Source organism: Puntigrus tetrazona, chromosome 1 (assembly GCF_018831695.1).
Source record: "Puntigrus tetrazona isolate hp1 chromosome 1, ASM1883169v1, whole genome shotgun sequence".
NCBI lineage: Eukaryota > Metazoa > Chordata > Actinopteri > Cypriniformes > Cyprinidae > Puntigrus > Puntigrus tetrazona.
In genome coordinates, this window is record NC_056699.1 from 9636665 (window position 1) to 9660607 (window position 23943).

The 23943-nt window shown below is 36.9% G+C and overlaps 1 protein-coding gene across 1 annotated transcript in view; it reads left to right on the plus strand.

Moving 5' to 3' along the window:
* tusc3 (tumor suppressor candidate 3) overlaps positions 1–23943 on the plus strand; it is a 60568-nt gene that overhangs the window by 2946 nt on the left and 33679 nt on the right. The window contains exons 2-4 of the mRNA XM_043231599.1: positions 17036–17205; positions 19597–19714; positions 23662–23802. Of these exons, the coding sequence (XP_043087534.1) occupies positions 17036–17205; positions 19597–19714; positions 23662–23802 (429 nt within the window). The remainder of the gene's footprint in view (positions 1–17035; positions 17206–19596; positions 19715–23661; positions 23803–23943) is intronic.

Genomic DNA, 23943 nt, shown 5'->3' on the forward strand with positions numbered 1-23943 from the left:
CAGTAATTTCTGTAGGTAGCATTCCAGTTGCTTACCAGCTTGTGCAGTGTTATGATAACATAGCACTTATATATGAGTATATTTGCTGCAATATAAAATGTGTTCGCTGTGAGGAAGGTAATACATTTGAAACCTGTAAGCAAAGTGCATTGTGTGTGTGTGTATGCGTGCGTGTGTGTGTATGCGTGCGTGTGTGTGTGTATGCGTGCGTGTGTGTGTGTATGCGTGCGTGTGTGTGTATGCGTGCGTGTGTGTGTATGCGTGCGTGTGTGTGTGTATGCGTGCGTGTGTGTGTATGCGTGCGTGTCTGTGTGTGTCTGTGTGTGTGTGTCTGTGTGTGCGTGTGTGTGTGTGTGCGTGTGCGTGTGTGTGGAGGGAGCTCTGATAAGCAGTGGTAGGGGCTAGTTTGGATTTGGTCACTGATGTATTGTACAGCTCTAGTTCTGCTACTGTTTCACTGTAGGACTGGCAGAATCCCGCTGTCTCTATGCCTCGTGTCTCCGGTACAGTTGAACATTTCTTGTAATATCTGCTGCAGGAAAAGTGTCCGGGCCCGTGATAGCTCCATCCTGACTGTAGCAGCTGGAGCTGAATAGCAGTGTGATCCCTTCTCCCTTCAGCTCTCAAACTGCGGCTCGACTCATTATTGCTCCGACTGGCACTGGGGCAAAAAGCTTGAAAGAGTTTATGTTCTGAAACAACTGAAATGTTTGAAGTCTTGAAGCCTCCCTCTCGTTGGGGTGAACAGTGCGAGGAGGGCCACCCTGCTGAGTGTTTGATGAAGGCAGTTTAATTCTAAAAGCTCAGAGGCATAATGATGCATACGTGTAGTCATCCATAGATAGGAAAAGCGCGTCATGCTGCTCTGCCTCTCTCATTCTTTTCCCTATTCTCTGTTTCTCTCTCTTCTCCTTCTCGCTAACGTTTTATTCCCTCACCCCATCTTGATGGACTGCTCTCGCTCGGCATTGATCTCTCGGATCGGGAACGCGATTTCAGCGTGCCAACCTGCATATATACATTTCCATAATGAGTCTCAAGACTCAGCGAGATTCTAATTCTAAATACATCACGGCTCACTGCAAATTAATCTCCTCGAGATGATGATGTCTCCAGAGCATCAGGAGGTAGTTTTACAATTTTATTTTATTTTTTTTAATTAATTTGTGACCGGTCTTATTGGTAGGGACAGAGAAGAGGCACAAGAGAGGAAATGATTGGCAGAATGGGAATGGAGGAAAGACTCTCATTGCTGGCACGAGCACTGGGGCACCACCAGGGTCATGTGATTTCCACAGGATCATGGAACCAGTCATAAAAATGTTATTTACAGTATAATGCAGAATGTCACAGAATTTGAGAAAGTTTGGATGAATTAATCCAGTTTTCATTGCTGTCAAATGATTAATCACATACAAAATAAAAGGTTTTGTTGTATATGTATATATATGTAGTGTGTATATATATATATATATATATATATATATATATATATATATATATATATATATATATATATATATTTGTTCTTGTTGTCAAAATTATTGTTAGAATGGAATTTCTATTTTTTTATAGTATACTTTTATTCTGTATTATGTTTAGACAAGTCAATAGTGAAACACACACAAAAACAATGCATAGAATTATGATAAATTTGTAACTATAACTAATAATAGCTGATTATTCTACATGGTTTGGTTTGGGGAAAAAACTGCATTCTGTAATCCCTGTGTTATTGCACACTTTTAATAACCAAATATGTTAGTCATGGTTGACTGCTAATAATGCATTTATACAATACAATACCGTCTGTTCACAAAAAATAAAAGTTTTACATGATGTGTCAGTGCAAATCCAACGTGACTGACATTATTTGTTAGTGTAACAGAAAATATAGTGCAGAAATTGCAAAAAACCAGACTGCTAATTGTAAAAAAAAACAAAAAAACAAACACTGTATTTGCAAATTGTTTAATTTTAATTTTAACACAAAAATGCATGTTGTGCAGACTTTCTATAATAGCTCTGCTCTGACTAAGTAAAAGCACAAAAGAGCATGATCCCGTTGCACATGTGCACAGCTGTCTCTCCCATGCCTGACTAGAGCGACAGCGGGCCGTGTTTAAGGCCCAGTGTAGTGGATTGGCGAAATGATTTGTATTGTGCTTGAGAAGCATTACCAAAATGATTCTCCATGCCATCCAGACAGACGCAGCACCCCAGCCACTGGGAGACTGTGATATATCAACATTAGACCCAGGGCCATTCCACATGCATCGCTTCAAAAAAAAAAAAAAAAAAAAATCATTCTGAATATTGAGCAACTGATGGTTAGCCCAGCCCTGAAAACCCCGCACTCTCTTCTCCAACAGGGGCGAGCTTGTGTGGTCCATTCTTTTACTTTGCATTTTAAAATGCAAAATAAAGCTTTAAAGATAAATAAACAAAAAAGAGCCATGAATATTTAGCAGGCCCCGGGCACCCTCCGGTCTCCACTCATGTCAGATCTAGGTCTGCAGGTGTAATTCCATTTCCCTTGTACATTTTATTTAATATTCAGGAGATTTGTAGGCCATTTGTAACAAGTGCATTGATATTCTTACTTTCTCGCCATGGGAAATAGAGGGGGGAAAAGTGTTAGCTGTGTTTTTTAGTGCACTGCAATGTTTAAATGATAGAAGTATGCAGTATATTGGAAACGCTGTTATTATATTTAGTTAAATTTAAAAGTGGCCAGCTGTTGCCTGAACTTTACCATAGAAAAGCATTTGCAATGTTTCAGACGTTATGAGATGCCGTTTAGGCTACTGGGGCTGAACAATATTGAAATAAAATCAGTATCACAATATGCCTTAGGCTGCAATTTAAGTAAATATATATGCTTTCAGATTGAAGTGCATCATTTACACATGACTGGTTCATGACGTGACAACGGTTTTGTTTATTTACTGTGAATCAAGCCACTGTGAGATGCTGTGATGCTGTGAGCTGCGTGCATGCGAGTGAACATACAGTACCATCATTCTGAAATCAGGAAGCACTTTTGTTCATTGGCTAGCTAGCTATTAAAATAAAAAGCTTGATAGTTTACTGTTTAAAAATAATAAAAAAAAAAAAAACTTTAATGAATTTCTGGTCATCCTAAAAGATTTATTATTATTATTATTATTATTATTATTACTGAATTATATATATATTTTTAGCTATTAAAAGAAAGCTTGAAGTTTTACTGTTTAAAAAAATAATAAAAAAAGAAAAACTTTAATGAATTTCTCAGTCATCCTAAAAATTTGTCTTAGATATCATGCAGCCATACTATGTGCATTATTTATATTGTCTAAGAACAGTAATCATGTTATTCGAAGCCTGCATGACTTTTACATTATTTTGTGTCCTTTTTGAAGGTTGTAAGTTCATGAAAAAGAGCAATGTTCTATGAAAAAAATATCATGGAAAACATCAATATGTTGTTTCATGGAAGAAAGTAAGTAAATGTAATGATATGAGTAAATAACAATTAAACCAAATGATTATTTTACATAAAAACACAACTAAAATTTAATATAAACTATATATTTACAAAGTAAAATCAAATATATTTTTCCATATGTGAAAGCAACTACTTTTTTTTCTTTTTTCTTTTTCTTCTTTTTATTACAATGCGTTCTACCAAAATAGTTTCGAAATATGTCACACAGGTTCATTTCATTTATGAATTTGAATGTGATTCACTATTAGCAGTCCTGCTGAATGAATGATAATAGCCTGTGTGGCGGAGCTGTCCGTTTGATGGATGCTTTGTGTTCCTGAGACGTCGCCCTGCCCACTTTCTGACATTTTGGTCAGAAATTGGGCATAATCAGAGGGCAGTTATTTTTGAAGCCGGGGGAAAGCGTAGAGTACGTGAGATTGACCCCTAGTAGGGAGTCAGACGTGCTCTATTTAACATCAGTCCTGAAACATCTTTGAATAGAATAATTTGTGTCAGCCCGTTTTTTTACAAAACTGCAAGTTTTTGCTGCGTTCCGTGGAACACAAAAGCACACGTAAAAAAAAAATCTTTAAAAGAACTCCAAAGCACATTTTACTATCCCCTTTAGCCAGTTTTACTTTATTTTCCCTAGGCTTTTTGTTGGACCGTAAACTCCCCACCAGTTTATTTCCCACATGTACTTTCATTTTCTGACTTTCCCCATGTGTTTTTTCATTCTAAAGCTCTCGGGGGTTACGCGAGAGCTCTGTTAACCTGTGTGTCACGCTGTGCGCTCTGACCCAATGTCTCTCGTTCAAACTCCCAGCGTTCACTGAACCCGAAAGAGCTCGACAGCTCAGACCGCTGACTTCCGAACACAAAGACATCTGTAGAAAAATCGCTACCTGCGAACGTCATGTTGTCTTTCTTTGAAATATGGTGTAGGGTAACAACTTCCAATTCATTTTCCCTTCCTCTTTCATTCCTCCAAGTCCTGCGTACCCTCCATCTGTCCACCCCGTAGCTCGTGACATCTTCGATTGTCCTTTATCAGCGCTGTCATAGCAGTCGTCATCACAGCGTGGCAGTGGATGATCCGGCGGAGATGCTTTAGGCAGGAGGCCGGCGTGGACGAGTCAGCCTGTCGAACCGGATAACGCATTGGGCCTTATCAGCTCTGCGCCAGCCGTCCACAGCAAAGCCTTAAACATGCATTAAAGAGTGTATCAGAGAGAGTCGTTCATTAGGGAGAGTAGCGACGGGGGAGGAAGGAAAACAAGAATCTCTCCAACGCATCTCTCCAACTGTCTTTCTTTTCTTCGTTTTTGTCAATGCCCTTCGTATCAGTTTTTTGCCGGATTAAGATTGTCGTTTCTAATTGTTGCGCTTTATCAGTATTCTCAGTGCGTTTCAGTGAAGGTGTCAAAAGGTGCTTTTGCCGGGATGTGATGTGTGAGGTTGCTTTTAAGGGCAAATGCTTCGCCATGCTACATAGTGCAAGGAGGAAGAGCAAAATTGCTGTCAGCTGCTCGGAAATCTTAAAAAGTTTGGCTACCAAACTTTAAAAGTTCACAAACTAAGATTCAATCTTCAGTGGTGAAGCTGAATGTCGATTGAGTTTCCAGTCTGAACTGAACGTGCTGAAGATGAATAGATAGTGTATTACAAAATAATACAAAGGAGACAAGACTTCTTGAGGTTTCCTTGTGAAAAACAAACATGTGATATAAACAGTGGAGTCTGATTAATGATGGCTAATATGAATTGATTGTTTCTAGTGAATCGGAATAGCCAGTGTGATTTACGGACTGATACTTTATTGAATTAGTTTTGTGAACTTGTGTTCCAGCTGCCTTAAATAAGGTTTTGTGAAACCTAAATAAGCATCATTACTGGTTCATATGAGTCTCTAAATAATTACACTTTTTTACTAATGAATGGTATTTTCATAAAAAACAAATAAATAAATTCGAAAGACTCATATTGAAACTAGAGGTCAATCAATTTTACCGATACCGATAGCTAGGTTGGACCACGCTGCCTCTAAAACAGCTTTAATCACTAAACAGCCAAAAGTTTACTTCAAGAATAAACAGAGTAGGATAGATGAGTTTGAATAAAGCACTGTCTATATTATAGCTCTCTAAACGATTCCCATTTTTTTTTATTAGAGCCACAAAAAGACAAAGTTTTGCTGAAAAATGCACAATACGTAACTTCACAGCCTAGGTTGAAGTCATTGTGTGCATTAACAGTGATTTGGGACAAATATAATGTAGTTTAATGAAGTCGAAACAAACGTGAGGTGACGGTGATTTCCTCTTCTAGAGGCCCGGCATGGATTTTCGTGTATAGTTTAAAGTTTCTTTTAAATTCATCCCCTGTAAAGCACCGCCGCAAGACCCATACACATGCTGATGGACGTCTTTGTCTGGTGAATTTGGGCTTATATTGAACTACCTTATTATTCTCTTCCTGGGGATTGTTTGTGAAATGTCTTTTTCATTAAGTTGAGGTGGTGTAAGCACTTGGTGCCTATCAAAGACATAATCCCATCTCGAGATCTAATATCGCTTCACTCGTGGCCATTGCCATTCATTTCCCAGTCAGCATCTAATTGACAGGAAAATTAGATCCACATTTCTCTCTCGCTCTGAAAATGGAGAACTGAAAAAATCGCAGCATTTAAGAAAAAGAGAATAATACGCCAAAACCCCAAATTGAGCTGCTTTGTCTTCTAATACACTCAGGCTTGAGCCAAATCCTAGAGTAAATTATCCTCAATAATTAGTAATGATAATCCTGAGGAAAGCCTGAGGAAAGTCTTTTGTTGTTGTGGAGAACAGCCTGTTATTATTGCCACACTCTGCTCCACTTTTCAACTTATAATGGTTGTCAGAAGACGACTCAAAGGCTACATTCATATAGTCATTATCTGACAATTTACAGGTTAGACTCTAAAATTGTCCTGTGTTTATAAAAAAGGCTGTAGCTGTTTGAATGTTGCCTTTGCAGACAGGTAACCCCTCAACTTATTTCTCTCAGGCCAGAAACATACTTTGTTACATACCGAGAACATATTTTATGTTTCTTACTGTGGCAGTAGCAATTTTCGATATTCCAGAAGGTGACAGAGCTACTATCAACAATGTCATTAAATCGCGTCAATAATGAAACATTAGCATATCGCCTGCCCACTAGTTAGCCTTGTCACGCTTGTCTGAATAAAAATGCAGATTCATTCTTTGCCACTAGATGCCGCTTTCAAAGCTTTAAAAGCTCACAAACACTGCTTTAAATGAAATTGATCATCAATGGAGGGATTTAGAATCATTTAGCAAATCGTTTAGAAGTCATTGAACAAATAAAGTAAAAATAAATGCATGTTATAAGAAGATAAAAGTGTTTTTGACCTTGCATGCATGTCAGCCTGGTACTCCCAAAACCACAATATCTGGTCTATCGATATCTTATAGTCTTTCATAACCCATAGGGGCACTTGAAATATCTAAAGAAAAGTTTTTAAGCTCATGGTTGCATGCACAAAATGCTGAATATACCCGTTAGTCTTAAATGTGCTTGCTAAAGTAAACACAGGTCATTCACAATTGGTTTGTGGATGGATCGGCAGACTTGCTGCTGTCTTGACATCTCACTCCCATCAAACACACTTGCTGTATCAGCAAACCCCACCTGCTTCCCATGGCTAGCTGCGTGTCCCCTGCCAGCTTTGTTTATTAAACTAAAGTGCCATTTGATTTTGTTATAAACACTGCATAATAAAAGCAACCATGTGACTTTATTGTATTATTCTACCAGCAAAAAATATCACCTGATTTTCCTCTTAGGGAATGCATTTAAATAGCGGCCGTATGGGTAAAGATCTGGGCCGGGTACCAAAAAGGTTGCAGGTTCAAATCCCACATATTTCAAAATCAAATCCCATATTTATTTATTTAATTAGAGACGTTTGCCTGCTTTTGAGAGTATTTAGAAACGTTTTAGCTGAAGTTCATTTAGATCACAAGTCATTTAGATCACCAGGCTTTTTATTGAAAGGCTGCAAGTTCGAAACCCATAAATGTGTATTCCTGATAAATAAAAAAAACGAGAGTGTGTTTTATACGTATGAGTGAATATGAAACATCCGTGTGTGCATTTTTTTGCGTGTGTTCAGACACTGTGCCACCACTGATAGCGTTTTTGTCTCGCCATGCCTGAAAAGCAACGTGAAAAGCATGGGCACGTTTTACTTGAAGTTCACTTTGTCAATTTAAAGTCACTTTGACGGCTTCATCGTTTGACAGATACGAGAATTCATCAAGGTAATTGGAGCGGAAAGATTCCCTTTCCTTTGCTTGCCCAACAGAGCACAGTGATGTGCTTTTATCTGACACTACTCGTAATTAAAGATAAGAACCTAAATATTAAAACCATCCAGAGAAGCAAATCAAATCCACAGCCAGCTCCTGCAAGCCATAGAATACACAACATATGTATTTTTCAATTGTTTTTTAATGCTCACCAAGACTGCATTTATTTGATAAAAATCATCAATATTATAAAATACTATTACAATTGAAAAGTTTTTTTTTTTATGTATTTTAAATGTAATTTATTGGTATGCCGCCCGCACACAGTTTCGGTCTAAAATGTATAGCAGCCAAACTAATATTGTCCATCCAGCTGTCTGTAAGAACAGGACCGCTGCTTTTTTACCAGATCATGTCAGAGTTTATGCTTACATTGTGAAGAGCAAATTGAACCAAGGTTTGCAGATCCCCGATAAGCTCCTTCTCCCATGAAAGCCAAGATCGGGGCACACAGGAGGAGTATTATATCATCCACTACGTCTGGGCCTGCCAAAGGGCTGGAGCATAATGAGATTGATCCTGATATGAAATAGCACCTCGTCCAGTTTTTCTTCAAGCTTTGTAATCAGGCTTTGGAAGCTGAATAAAGGATAGAGGAGGGTTAGCAGAGAGTTTAGGTTATGAAGTGAGAGAGCAAACTCTTAAAAGTAGTGTAAAAGACAGGAAGATGGATGATAAGGTTTTACAGGGCTGCGGGCTATGAAATGGCCACAAATGTGCTAAAAATTATTCGCAACAATAATTTTAAGAGCATTTTCTTTTAGCGTTACACTAAAACGTTATTGAAAGTTGAAGTTATTGGCTGTCAGTTTATCTTTAGAGTCCTTATATCCCTACTTCAATTAGTGAACAGTTTGGTGTAATAAAAATAAAGACTTTTTTTTTTTTTTTCCCCAGGTGGATCGTTAACGTGAATCCTCATAATTTATACAGAAAATGTGACATGAACACAGGCGGAGGTCGGAATAAGCATCTAAATTGAGTCATCTAAAATCTGGACTATTTTGATTATGCAATTTGGTGGTGAAAAAAAAGTCATTTGTCTTCTAAACGTTTAATTTTCAGAGCCATTGACTCCCAAGGAATTCATTTTATCTGGAGCCCTGATTGTAGCAGAATAAAGTGATTGTCTGTTTATATAGGAGGGGAAAAAAGTTTTACCAACAAAGTAAAACCTGCACAAGCAGTTAGATAAGAAAAAGAAATCAACAGAGATAGATTAAACATTTCACAATCACATCTGTTAATGGAGTGATCTAAAGTAAGGGACCCATTGATTCAGGACACCCTGCTGTTTATTTATTTATATTTTTATTAAACAGGTGCAGCTGGGGTTGGCGTATCAATTACCACACGCACCCCATTAATCTGAAAAGCACTGCTGCCACTACATGTTAGTCATTACACAAGTCCTTATGCAATGAAAGTTTTCAAAGAACAGAACTAGATGCCCATTTACTCCCTACAAGATGGATGAAACGACTCATTTACATTTCCTCGTTTGGAGAGAACTTGTTCATGTCTGCTCTAGGACTGCCACTAACAACTGTTTGAGCAAATGATTGATCTGTTGATTATTTCTTGATTAATTGGTTGTTCCACGTTTTTGCCCAATGCTTTTCCTCAAAAATATAAAGTCTACCTAATGTATGCTATACTGTAGTGTTAGAAATACATTTTACTGTTATTTTGATCATTTAAAATACTTAGCTCTTTTATTAATTAGTAGCACCCAACAATATTATAACAACTCTACTCGTGGTTTATAGTTTGCATATTTCTAAAATATGGCGTTTCATTGGTATTTGCATTTACATTATGAATGATGGCGCATCCTTAAAACATTTAATTGTTGGATTTTTTTTCTATTATTTCTATCATAGTTCGGGGTCAGTAAGATCCAAAAGTAAAAGAATCCTAATTATTTTTTATTAAGCAAATGCAAAGTGTCAGGTGTCACTAATGACATTTATAATTGTATTATTAAACATAATTGTATTAAACCTTCCATTCATTTAAAGAATAAAGAAGTATTATTATTATTCGAGCTTATTAAAAATAAGAAATGCATCTTGAGCACCAAATCGGCATACTAAAATAATGTCTGAAGAATCATGCAACAGAAGACATATAGTCAGCTTTGCCATCACAGGAATAAATGAAATATTAATTTATTTTTTGCAACCCCAAACTATATAAAATTAAACCTATATAGATTTACAGGTTTTTAAAACATCATTATATCTTTAGGTTGCAGTTTATTTTAAGGTGTCCTTGTTAAAGTGTTATACATATAAGTACTGAGTAATATTAAGGTTAGGATTAAGATTTGGTTTAGGGTTGCATGCATTTAATTACATCAGTTAAATTTATTGTTATTATAAAAAAACAAGTACTTGCAACCAGTAGCAAGTACGCCTTTAAAAAAGTCTTAGTCTTTTAATTGATGTTTTTGGAGATGGGTTTTGATGAACAGTCAGGTGTTGTGTCCTCCCACCTTGTGACACCATCTCAAGGGAGAGAGAGGTTCTTTTTTCCTTTCTCTGGATGAAATGGGATTGTGTTGAATTGTTTCATTTAGCCTTTGACCCTTCCGCAAGCCCTTTGGAAAAAGTGTGCCTGTGTATGTTCTTGTGTGTGTTTGTAATTGCACAGATTTGATCTTCAGTCACACTGGTTTGGTCAAAGTGGAATGGGATCGTACTCCTCTTTCTTTATTGCATTTCTCCTCACCGTTTCCTCCGTGTGTGTGCTCCCTAAGCGTGCGGCTCTATGGGTGTGTGGACTCATTCCGTGCCAATGTGAAAATGCCCTCATTCACTAGGGAATTCTAAAGCCATGATCAGCCTCTTTTCATTCCCTCCGCTCATGCTGCGGAAACAAAAGAGAAAAGGAAAATGGCCTCCGGTTCTCTACGCCACTCTTTCATCACCGTTAGACTTCAGTGGCCTTCATTTACTATATTTAGATTCTTTATGATCGGGATCCACCTCCAAAATTGAGACCATCGTAAAGCATCTGCAAAACGGTTCTGTGATCAGCAACTTGTACAAAACTCCAACAACTGCTTCATTGATATTCAGAGTAGATCTCTTCCCACTGTCCCGCAAACTCTCACACCAGGTTCGTTCTGCATCTTCTGCATATTCATGAGCCCACATTCTGATACCACCACCACAAATCACATTTTGAGTCGTGTCTTGCGGAGCTGAGGTGATGATTATGTATTGGATGCGTGCGAGGCGTTGGGGAGCGATGGATGCCATGCGAAGTGTGTGTGGAGGGTTAAAAAAGCAGACGGTAAGTGTTGTGAATAGAGAGAGAGATTAATGAGACAGACTCGGTCTCGTTCGATGACAGCAGGGATACAGATGTCCCAGCGCAGTATGTGGCCTCCGAACAAAACTACTAGAGCTACAAAGACTGGGAGATAGGAAAAAAAAGAGTTATTTAGGAAAGAAATAAAGTTAAAGGGAAGCAGAGAGGGGAAATGGTTACATTTTTAAGGCAGTTTTTTATACAGAAGAATAAATCTCTCACACACACACAAAAAAACTTTAATTCATTTGATTTATTTTAATTAATATCATTTAATTATTTTAGTCTAAATGATTGTTTTTTGTTTTTTTTTTACATAAAATGTCAGATATTCACCCAGTGTCCATGCTGAACATCGAACACCTCAGCCTTTTTTTTTTTAGAGAAATGTAATATTTTTTGTACACACATATATGTATATATGTGTATATTATATCACCAAGTTTGGTAATCCTTTAGTTTTCTTTTTATGTTTATTAATTTATTATGTTGTAAATTGAAAATTTAACAAATCAATGGACAGATCCAATGAACTCTCTTTTTTTTTTGTCAGCGGTTGTGAAAGTAAGTGTCCTTTACCTGCTGAACAGGATCATGGGTAATGTCTTATATCAGAGTCAGGTGTAGGTAGTGACAGTTAAAGATTATTTCTCTCAGCTTCTCAGCCTGCACCCCACATTGTCTCCTTCTTATCTCACTCCAGCAGTCCGTCTTGACAGCGCTTATAGAAGAAGTCACAGTAGCAACAATTAGCCTCGCTGTAATCCCGTAGCTTGTCTGGTCCTGTGGCAACACCACCTGTCAGGACACAAGGCCTTTGTTGTGGCGTGAGTGGCTTTTTCTAAATGTCCTGTGTCAGAATGCCGACAGAGTGTCGGAGAATTTTCTCTTCTTAAGTTTGTGTTCTTAGAAGTCAGGCAGCTAAAAAAAAGCATTTTGAAAGTGAGCATGCTCACGGATTCTTCTTTCTGACCTGTTTGGGATGTGTCTGTCAAAGTATGTGTCTCTTCGTATTGTTGTCTGGTATTGATGTCCAAGGTGAGAAACAATTTAAGATTTCTTGAATGGTAAGGAAGAACTGGTGATATATCAGTTTTACAAGAGATATTGTATGTTTATTTTATTTTATTTTATTTGAAAACCATAAGTGCATTGATTATAAGGATTGTTTTTTATGATTCGCATTGCTTGTAATTGTATTGTACAGTTTTATTTTATCTGTGTGTTACCCGAATGTATGTTTGTAAAACTTCGCCCCTAAAATCATCCATTATATATGCAATATGAAATATACAATCAAACCAAAATTTATTCAGACCCCTTCAACATTTCTCACATTATATCTCAGTTTGTTTGTTAGAGTTTAGAGAACGGTAATACAATATGGCAAGAACCTAAACTGTTTGAGAATAAATTTATCTTCATAATGTCAGATAACTTTGTTAGAAAAGTATCTAATAGATTACAATCGCCCCAAAATTATTCAGCTGTTAAATTTAAGCACGCAATTAGATAATACCAATTTATGTCAACCAATTACTAAGCAGTGCTTGATTATGTTCAGTCTGTTGTGAAAAAAGGGCACATTAAAAAATTTAAGGAAAAAAAAAACCATCAGGTCAAATTGAGCTCTGAATATTTTTTGGCTCGTGATTTTACTGGTAGTCCAATGTGTGAAGAATCTTTGGGTATAATGTTTACTTTCGGTTTACTTCATTTTGTGATCTTTATTTACATTTATGAACTATAGTGTCATAGTGTCATGAATAGTTTTAGTTTAGATGCAAAAGCCTCGAAGTCACTTCTGAAATGTAATTTTTTTTTTAGGCTCCCATATGTTTAGGTTCAGTAATATTATAGTAACGGCAATGTAAAGCTCCTTTTCTATGCAATTATAGTGAAATAACTAAACCTATTGTAAATATAGCAGCCTGATAAAAATGTTTATTAGAAGAACATTTCAAGCTGTGCTTAAAAAGGCTTTTGCATGCATATATGCACTTAATGGTCTTTTTTGCAGTAAAATTTTATTTATTTATTTTTTATTTTTTCTTCAGGGGTGAGATTTTTTTTAGCCAGGAGCTGCCCACTTTTACCATAGTAAAACAACATACTAAATGTTTGGCTTTCACAGTATGTTACTATTTTAAAATAGCGCATTGAGGTTTTGATGCAATTTCAGATTAATTTGCCCTGAAATGAGAGAAAAATGTTGCAGGAAAGTCCAACAGGTCCGCAGTATTTCTCTTTATTTCGCACTATCCATTCTTGCTTTGTGATTTAACGAGATGCCTAGTCCCTCCAGATGAAAACCAGCCCCACAGCATGGTGCTGCCACCACAATACTTCACTGTGGATATGGTGGTTTTTTTTTTTTTTTTTTTTTTTTTTTGAGTTGTGGCCAGTCTAAGATCTGCAGCACATCGCTTTGAATTTTAGATAAAAAAGTCTATATTTCTGAATTTCTAAATTCTCTCTGAAATATCTGCTTGCAAGGATCCCAACTATACAGTTTTATGATAATCAATCCAAAAAGATGCCTCTGAAGGGTCTTTTTTTATAAGAAGAATACAGTCTTTACAGAATCCTACTCTCCACCAGACACATACGAAAACAGTGCAGAGGACAGATAGTGTGCTTTGTCTCTTTCAGCGAGGCTCACCTTAGGGACGAGCTGTCAACAGCATCAGTCACATTACCTAAACAAAGCACCTGCTGAAGGTGAGCTGGAGAAAGCGAGACAGGAGATGATTAAAATAAAAGCTCTCGATGGTGAGATTTATTTTTTAGACACCTACTAGACACCACTGGCTGTTCCTATTCTAGAAAATAAGGATATGATTCTTGTTTTTTTTTTTGTTGTAGTCTTTTGGTTTAAAGGAAATAAAAGCAGAAAGAATAGAATGGAGAAAGGAAAGAAAGGAGATTAGAGGAATCAAACGTGAGGAAAAAGGCTCGGTTTCATTCTTTGTGCTTTGGACAGCGTTCCTCTCTTTTCCTCTCCGCTCGGCTGGTCCCTCACATCGTGGTCAGTACAGCACATCATTAATGCCGTTCTGATTGACAGCTAAACTGACAGCCGAGCTGTTTGGACATTGGGGGTGGAAACCCCTTTTTTCCTCATTTTCCTAAAGAAGACTGACAAGCTCACAAAAGAGACAGGAAGGGAAATGACATGTTCAGATCAGTACGTGTGTCTGTGTGCTCAGCATGAACACCGTTTGTGCTGAAATACTTTTTTAATCAGCATTTCCATTGGGATACTTGTATTCCTAGAAACCTGAATGAGCCCCCATTTTTGTACGCCCAAGGATAGTGTTTCTCAACCCTGCTCCTGAAAACCAACATTAGAAACTATTCCGAATAAACAACACCTGATTGAGCTCGTTGAACTCCAAGGCCTAAAATGGATAGGTGACATCCAAAATCAGTGGGGTTAGTTGTAGCACACGTTTAAATATTTTCACATTTATACGTTATATGTGTTCATTTATATAGGCGTAGTTAATATACACAGAACACATACATATATAATGTAAGCAAAAATTTGTGGCTTTACACAAAAAGTGTACTATCGCTCCCCTAGTTTTGTTGTGTTTCTCCGGGTGCAGGCTTGAGAAACATTGATCCAGGTCAGGGGTGTTCGGTCCTGCTCCTTTTTGAGTTTTTCTCCAACCTGCCCCAACACACTTTCTTGAGACTTTCCAGTAATCTTGAGGACATTAGCAGATTCAGTTGTGTTTAGAAATGGAGCAAAACTCTGCAGGATAGTTCTTTGTTGTGTCACAGCCTTTAGTATCATAAAACTCAGTTTGTTCTGAAAGTTATATATTCTCACACAAACATTATATCTCACTCCCCCACCCCACACACCACCACTTGCGTTACTTTGTAGCATAATCTGGCAAAACAGAGAAGGGCGCAAGAAAAGGTTGAACTGCATGAATAAGCTTGAAACGAAGCTCTTTTTTTGTCTGCTTCCTTTCCAATGCTAACAAACATCTATCTTGTCAAGCCTGGGGTGACCTCCGTGCCATGTTTCAATTTGTGCTCGCTGACAAAGCCATCACTTGCCTTCTTTCTGTCAGTCTTGTCCAGGCCGCAACAAATGCAGCTAAATAATGCAACGTGCCCTTGAGTTTACATGCACTCTCAAACTCTGGTCATCCTTTTAAACAAACGAGTGCCCAGAGCCAAAACATCTGACATATTGTCAACTTTGGCAGGACAAAAAAGCAGAAAAGAAATATATAAAAGGACAAATTGCTGATGAAAAGAGAAAGTGAGCAAAAAGAGAGAGAAGGTGAAAACGAAATGGGGCGCTGGGACTGTATTTGAATAAGGTGATAGTGTGTCTACTATCTGTGCTAAAGTGTGGAAATTGTATTACTGGTTCTTTTAAGACTTAAATCACAGTATTGAATTAATAATGAAAATGGTTTAACACGTTTTTTTGGGTACACAATATTGAGCCTTAATACTTTTTGCACTTAATGCACATTACGCATCAATATATTTTACATTAAAATAGCATTACCTTCTGTATTGTTCCCACAGTTTAATTACAAAATGGATGTTGTTGGTTAGTGTTGTTTGGTACTTGCAATTTAATTACACTGTAATATGTGTAATATGTAATATTATTTTCTTAATATATGTGTGTGGTGTTTTTGTGCGTTATTGCAAAGCATGTGGTTTAAGCAATAAATTACCTAAATGAGCTTTGATCGATTGATTTATTTTATTTTCTTTAATTTTTATATTTTTTTTATTTATTTATTTATTCCACACCTGTGTGCAAGGATGAAAACAGAGCCGAAGCAGAGAGTGTCACACCTGTTCTCTGACCTGATTCTTAATATAAGGATGGAATGAAAAGTAGAAATTGAGTTCCAGTTTAATGTAGGATGCCCTTAATATTAGTGCATACTCACTCTCTGCCTTCGTGTTCAGTTTAATAGTAATTTTGGGGGGAATACACAATCATGCATAACACCTTGCAAAATATATTTTATTTTCGAAATTGTTCTTCAAATCTGTATCTAGTGAGTACCAGGAGAGGCAGCATTTTAATAATTTTTGTAAGTTATTTTGGCACTTCAATTTAGTAATTTTAGTTACTTCAATTTATTGTATTCTTGTTTGCTGACAAGGCACCATTTCTAATTATTGTTTAAGTTATAGTTCTACTTTTAATCTATAATAACAACACTGCAACAAGCTAGTAAAATGTATTAAATATGAAATTTCTTGTGCAGAGTGATGACTGGAATGGTTAACTTCTAATATAAATCACTAGATAATTCCTGAGAATGTATTGAACTCATAGGATGCTGCCTGATATTTCCTTTAGCCGCAGGTTTGTTTTTCGTCAGCGAGCAATCTTTATGGTGACATTTACAGAATGTCTTTTTCAGACTGTAAACAAAAAAGAAATTGGATGTTGCCTTTTGCAGTTACAGATGAGTTCAGCTTCTTAACCTGACCTGAAGTCACTATTGATACTTTTTTTTTTGTTGTTGTTGTTGTTGTTGTTAGCTTGTTTCATGAAGTACATGATGGCTAATGTTTTTCGTTGTTGTTTTTTTCCAATGTTGCTTTCTTGAAGAACTTAGGCTGATGATACACAGGGCAGCTTTTTGAGCAATGTTGCTGGGCAGCTTGGACAACCTGGTGAATCTAAGGGCCTAAGAACGATTTAAATTATCCAGATAGAATTTGCTACACATTTTCGCTGGAAAAGTGCCCAAGCAACGTTGCTCAAAAAAGTAGCAAAATCGCTCAAAATGTTGCCCCGTGTATCATCAGCCTTAGTGTTATGTTTGCAAAGATTTTTAAAATCTGAACCTAAACAACTTCTTATTTCTTCTAGAACATGCTGGCAGAGAAGGTGGAGCAAATGATGGAATGGAGTTCGCGGCGTTCCGTAATCCGTATGAACGGGGATAAATTCCGGCGGTTTGTCAAGGCTCCACCCCGGAACTATTCCGTCATTGTGATGTTCACCGCACTACAACCCCAGAGGCAATGTTCTGTCTGCAGGTGAGACAAGCACATTCATCTTTTAGTTGCTGTCCACAGGTATAATGCTGTATTTACTGAAGTAAAACGATAATAACAGGTGTAAACCCAGTCACAGATAAAGATTTGATCTGCCCCAGAGCACCACCGGAAAACCTCCTACATCTGTCTGTTCCCAAGCAGCCTCCACCCCAGACATCATTCCCATCTATTTATCCCACGACAGCTACTTAGCCTCCATCCACTCACCTCACATCCATCTCTCCCCTCATTATCCTTCAATCGCCGGGTAAAATGACTCCGTGCTCGTACAGTCGTGTTCCTCAGCTGAATATCAAGCCTCAGAGAGCGAACCACTCCCACTAGTCTATTCAGAATTCTAGAACATCATTTGCCAGCTTCATTGAATAAAGATAACGGACTGGAACAGTCATGTGTGCTACCAAAAAAGAGGAAGTTAATTTAAAGCAGATCGACCTTTAAACGCCCAGTCACCCTATCACGACGATGTGACCCCTAATGCTTTTTTAATTATCTGCTGTCTACTCAAATCGCATGTTTATGTATATTCTCATTTTTCCTCCTTATTTGCCCACCATCTCTCTCCTTGTCTTTCTCACACCCAGTTAGTTTTCTTTTCTCATACATCATTTTGTCCTGAATACTGTAGGTGCAAATAACTGCAGTCAACTGTTTGGCTAGAAGTTAGCTAGTCTTTCTATATAGTCAGATGCTAGATAGTTTTCATGGTAAAACACTCTCTGAAAAAAATTAATAAATTTGAACTTTTTTTTTCTCACAGTTTAGAGAAAAAAGGCTGAACTGTGAAATATAGGTAAAGATAAGTATTACGAGACAATTAGCATTTTTCTGTGGCGGGGGAAAGCTACCATAGACGTTTTATTTAAATGATTTGTAAACGTTAAAAAAATGTATAAATCTGGCACACTACTCAAACTGACATTATTACAACATTTTATTATCAGCGTTCAAGTCGACCTTCCTTAGCCTGAGGAGTTAAAATTCTGTAATGGTAAAATGCTGTTTCAGTAGTGTGCAAATTTCTATATTTTTTTGTAGTTTATTTTGGACTTATCAGATATGCTTACAAATAATTGGGTCATGCAAAGAATGATTAAAAAAAAAAAGAAAGCCCTTTATTTGGCTTCCTTAAATGGCTCAGTCTTACTGACTTACTACCTGCATGTTGTCCAAGAGCCCTTAAAAGTTTTAAAATGTCATAAATTCACTTTTCAGAATTGAAAGCTGTAAAAAGTCTTTAAATGTCTTAAATAGCATGGGGAAAAGGTCTTAAATGTCATTTGCGGAGGACAGGAAATGCTGCTATTAAGAAAGCTTCACACTGCTGACGTAAGTGAGGCTAGAGGTAAAGATACAGTGCAGCATGTAAATGATGTGCCATTTTTTGTTTAATATCAGATATTTCGTAATGTTCATTTTAATAAATCGCTCCAAATACTGAGTCAGTGCTGTGCTATTTGTCATCTCCCCGAAGGAGTCTGTGAAATGCCATTTTACCATAGTCCCGAAGGCCTGTGCTCTCCAGAGCACTTTTGACTGTGGTAACATCTCAATGACAGATCAACTCAGCCCTTGCTTTTTGAAAATGGACACTCAGCATAACATGAAACATTAATGTGCATAATCATGCATATTTAAACTTGTTTTTACCACCTGCTGAGTGCCCTGTTTTATTGATGTTTATGGGTACATTTAGTTTATTGATGCATTTATCAAGTCTTTAAATCGGACGGTTTCAATCTGGAAATGCATGTTTGCTTAGCGCTATTTGGATGAGATTGGTTTTCTGAACAATAATTCACAATTACAACACAGAAGTCACAATTATGAACATAGGATTTCTGTCTTTTTTTTAAATTTCCAGAGGCGATTGGGATCCTCGTACATAGTTTTTAGAGTCGGGTATCTAAATATGACCTCTTTGGAAGGTGGTGTACTGGAGGTGCCTCATGTAACCCCTTAGAAATAAGAAATGTTTTGTCTGTGCGAACATGCGAGGGGGAAATAAGAGCTCTTTGAAGTGATGTGAGTGCTTTTGATCCAGCATCATCAATGTTTAAATTTCATTTGTTTGTTTATTCATTTATGGTGGACATCACAATGACGTTTTCCGGGAACTGGCAGGTGGACATCTTTGTTACGTCTGCGGAAAGACGGATTCCTAATTAACAGCGTTGTCTGTTGCTTTTTTCCCCTCTCGTTCTCTTTGTGCTGTCCACCCGATGTGGAATAAACAGCAATCACTGTAATATGTAGTAGTGAGATGACACTCCTGTAATGAAGTTCTTCTTGTCAGATTCTTTTTATTTGCTAGTTTGCTTCTAATGAGTAACCTGTCTTTCTGCTTTTGAAAATGTCTCTCCTTCACAGGCAAGCTAATGAGGAGTATCAGGTGCTGGCTAACTCCTGGCGATACTCTTCGGCCTTCTCTAATAAACTGTTCTTCACGGTGGTGGATTATGATGAGGGAGCTGACGTCTTTCAACAGGTAAACATTAAACTCGTCTGTGTTTATCTTTCATCCGCATGGATTTGTCAGGTCTGTCTAGTGATTTGCTTCATGCAGAGGGCCCTGCAGAGAGAAAACCTAGAAATATCAGGGAGTCTTACAGTTTGTGGTTTCCAGGCTTATCCTTGATTCCTTTAAAGTATTAAGATGTTTTAAATTGACTTTGAAAATGCATGTCATTCAAAATCTTGCAAGTGATCTTTGTGCCATGTAGGATACACACACCGATGAATGGATGGATAATATTTTATTAGTTTATTAGTGCTTATAAAATATTCTAGGCATGTTAATAAGCATCTACTTAATATTGAAGATTGGTCCCTATACAAAAGTGTTATTTCGATATCTACACATTGTTCTTCATAGCTGTAAAAAGTGATGAAATCAAAAGGACAAAAGGTGTGGAGACCTTGTTAATTGAAATTAATTAAAAATAAGCCTTAAAAAATAGGTGTATAATTTAAATGAAATTCTCAGAAAGGACAAGTGATTATTCCTGACCACATTTTCTCTTTGTTCCATCCCTTCTAGATATACACAGATCTGTTCCTCCACACGCATGCTCAAATGGTCTTAACTTCTCATTTGTCAGAGTCTGACAACTTCAGGAATTACATTTTAAAAAGCAGCAAGAACAATCAAATGGAAAATAGCTCCCCGTCTATTTTCGATGTAATGAAATGTCACACTTCTCAGAAGCAAATTATAGAGAAGAAAATCTTTACGACACAGAACATGCACATTAATTTAACACACGCTGATACATGGCTATTCTACTGCAATTTGCACACTAAAGAGTTCTGAAAGAAGCTTTATCATGAACTTACATGCTATTATGCCTGTAGATGCCTGCAAAGCTGTATCTGGTGCAAAATTCATCAATTAGATTAGCACTGCTCACATCTATTTCTATTGTTTCGTCAGTGCGTTTACTTTCATTTTGGGTTAATCAAAAATCTCATGCATTATAGTAAAACAAATTGCTCCAGCTTATAAAGACATCAAGCCCTCAGGGAAAGTCTAGTGGACAAGACTCAAATGAGCTTTCTGATTTCTCAAACTTAGATTACATTAGACTTCATTTAGTAAAATAATGAATTTAGGATTTGTGTCCACATTATAAATTTGTCTCTTTTGGGTTTCAATTACCAGATACTTCATAGTGTAATGATGACATTTTTAAATGTGGATGTAGATAAATGCATTACCTACATATCAGTACACTAGTTGAGTAGAGTTAGCATCTCTTGGATACTGTTAAGATATTAGAAAAATAAAGAGGTGGTCAAAAAGATTTTGTTTATTCACTTCACTTTGTCTGCATACAAATCTCCAAAACTGAGCAAACAAGCATGCATAATCTCCTGTGCTTCATGCATGCTAAAGACACAAAGCTAAACTATGAGTTGCAGATTTGTGAAATACAGTTTGATACTTTTGGCTGATAATCAAACATAAAGGGAAACTCATTTTGGCAGTTTAAAGGAATTTTTTGAAATTGAAATAATTTGAGCTTCATGAAAAACCTGGAATATGTGCCATATTTTAATATTTTACATTTAATGTTATTTATTATTTAGTATTATTCAACCCTGGAGGGTAACGTCATATTGTTTTACCCTTATTCGTTGTGAGGTCCAAAATAATTTTGCTTTGGTAAAATCTAACATGCTCCAACCTAACCATCCTGAGAAACTGCAACAGCTTCTGTTCACCCTCACCAAACCCATTTCTTGGAGGACATGTGGGTTAATGTTGATTTGATGTGTTTTCATCCAGAGCATGGGGACAGCAGTATTAGTCAGTCCATTAGTATGCTAATAAACAGATGTGTGTTAGAGGTGCTGGTTAATAACGTTCCCCAGCGTGTTTTAAAGACGATTTCGTTACCAGCGATTACATGATTGCGCCGCGTGATTGAAATTATATGTAATTACATGAATATCACTTAGCTAGATTTCTTCTCTTGTGTTCTTTGAAGGGAACCATCACCTTAATGTGTCAAATCTGAGGGAAAAAAGATCATTATTCATTCAATTTTGACCCCATATTGTTTTATTTCCTCCTAAAATTAGGCAGAATTTCCTAGCTGTACTTTTCTTTGTTGAAAATGGAAGGTGAAATACTGCGAGTCTCCAAAAAGCACCATTATAGTGCATATGACTCATGCACCATACTTCTTCTTAGCCCGATAAATAGCTTATTGTACAGCTAAAACTAAAGCTATATTGCAAGATTTAAGCATGTTAATCCTAATTTTAAAATAACTCCTTTTTATGTTTTTTTAATGTTGGTTTTGTATGTTCAACATCTTCTTAGGTAATGCTTTTAGATGGTCACGCATGACAAAGTAAGTTTGACTGTGTTTATGACCGTGGGGCTTCAAAAACTTTTTGATACAGCGCACATCACATGGATCACTTTTATGACACATTTATGCTGCTTTTTTGCACTTTTTCGAGCTTGTCGGTATACATTTCCATCCAGTTTGTTATGTAATAGTTCAGAGAGATGACTAGCATCTTTTTGCTTTTCACAGAAGAAAGAAAATATGGTGTTGGAACTAAACTCTCAGGTACAAAACTGTCACTGTGGTGGTGCCCTAAGATACAAACAGTACAGATTTGTTACCCCTAAATGGTACATATTAGTACCTTTTTAAAATGAGACCACCCAAGAGACAGTTTTGTACCTTTTGCCTTGGACGTTTATTGGAATTTTCACACTGTTTTGCTGTAAAGAAGGTAATTAGCAATGTTGGCCTAGTTACTAAAAAAAAAAATCATTTATTACTTATTATTCTTTTCACTCCTTTCAGAAGTAATATTACGTTACTTATAAACTTTTGGTAATAGTAATTAGTTCTAATAGTTACATTACTTTTCTTTCACACCCAGCAGAAGTTATATTTGCCTATATTCAAGCTAAAAAATTTACTAACACTTTATATCTGCTTCATTGTTTCATCAAAATCCACACTGGATCGGTTATAGGTTATTACAAGTTCTCTTAGGTGATTGATAGTGATGTTTAAGTAAGTGTTATATTATTCTCATTACCGGTGTAGATCAAAGCTAATTGTAGCTAAAATGTCTCTGTTGCCTATATAGCCTATTATTTCATGATGCATGTGTCAAAAGACTTCACGTAAGACAATGTTTTGATTTTTAATTTTTAACTATAGTAATGCAGTTTACATCAGGATCAGAGGGATGTAATGCCACAACTTATTCTGCATTCAAGCCATGTCGTAGTTGCGGTAATTCTGAGATGACAACACGTGATGTTCAACTCGGTGCTGTTCATGTCCTCAGACTTGGGATTATCCTTTTCTATAGCGACAGTCAACCAAATTAACCCGCGACTGTATGAACGACTGCTCCTGGCAGCTGTAAAAATTCTGGAAATTGCTTAAATAGTATTGACAGAAATTGCTTAGAAGTTGGACTGCAAGGTATCATCAAAAAGGGAGTTCTAACCATAACAAATTACGAATGAGGTGCGTTTTTTTGTCGTCATTGATTACTGTCACTTCAGAGTACTCAGGTGTTTATGCGCATTCCTAGCTGGAACAGCATGAGGTCAAAAAAATGACAAGTTCAACTGACTGCTTTTAACTCTGTCATTTTATTTTGTTCATCCTGTTGTTCTCTCTGTGTCTCTTTCTCTGGCCCCTCAGACATTTCATTCTTGTAGTGGGTAATTTACCTCCCTCTTGAGGCTCTTCAATTGCTCCTGTCTCCTTATTAAAAGAAATCTCTGTAATACACATCACACGGTTCCTGCTGCTTTATTGATTTATTAACAGATATTAATGTTTTTGTGCCGTTGTTTCTCTTCTATTCATCATTCCCTTCCCCTTTCTTTTCCTCTTATGCTTTCTGCTCATTTTCTCATATGTTCTGCCTTTTCTTACTCTTTTCCAGTTAAATATGAACTCTGCCCCCACCTTCATGCATTTCCCAGCCAAAGGAAAGCCAAAGAGAGCAGACACCTTTGACCTTCAGAGGATTGGCTTTGCCTCTGAGCAACTGGCAAAATGGATCGCAGATCGTACTGATGTTCAGGTACATCTAAAGTTATACGAACACGATATATACAATTACAAACCATTTAATGCATTATCGTGTCACTTTAGGTGCATTTTAATGCATGCCAAATAAAAGTGTAAACACATCACTATCATAATATACGTGACTGAAAGAGCT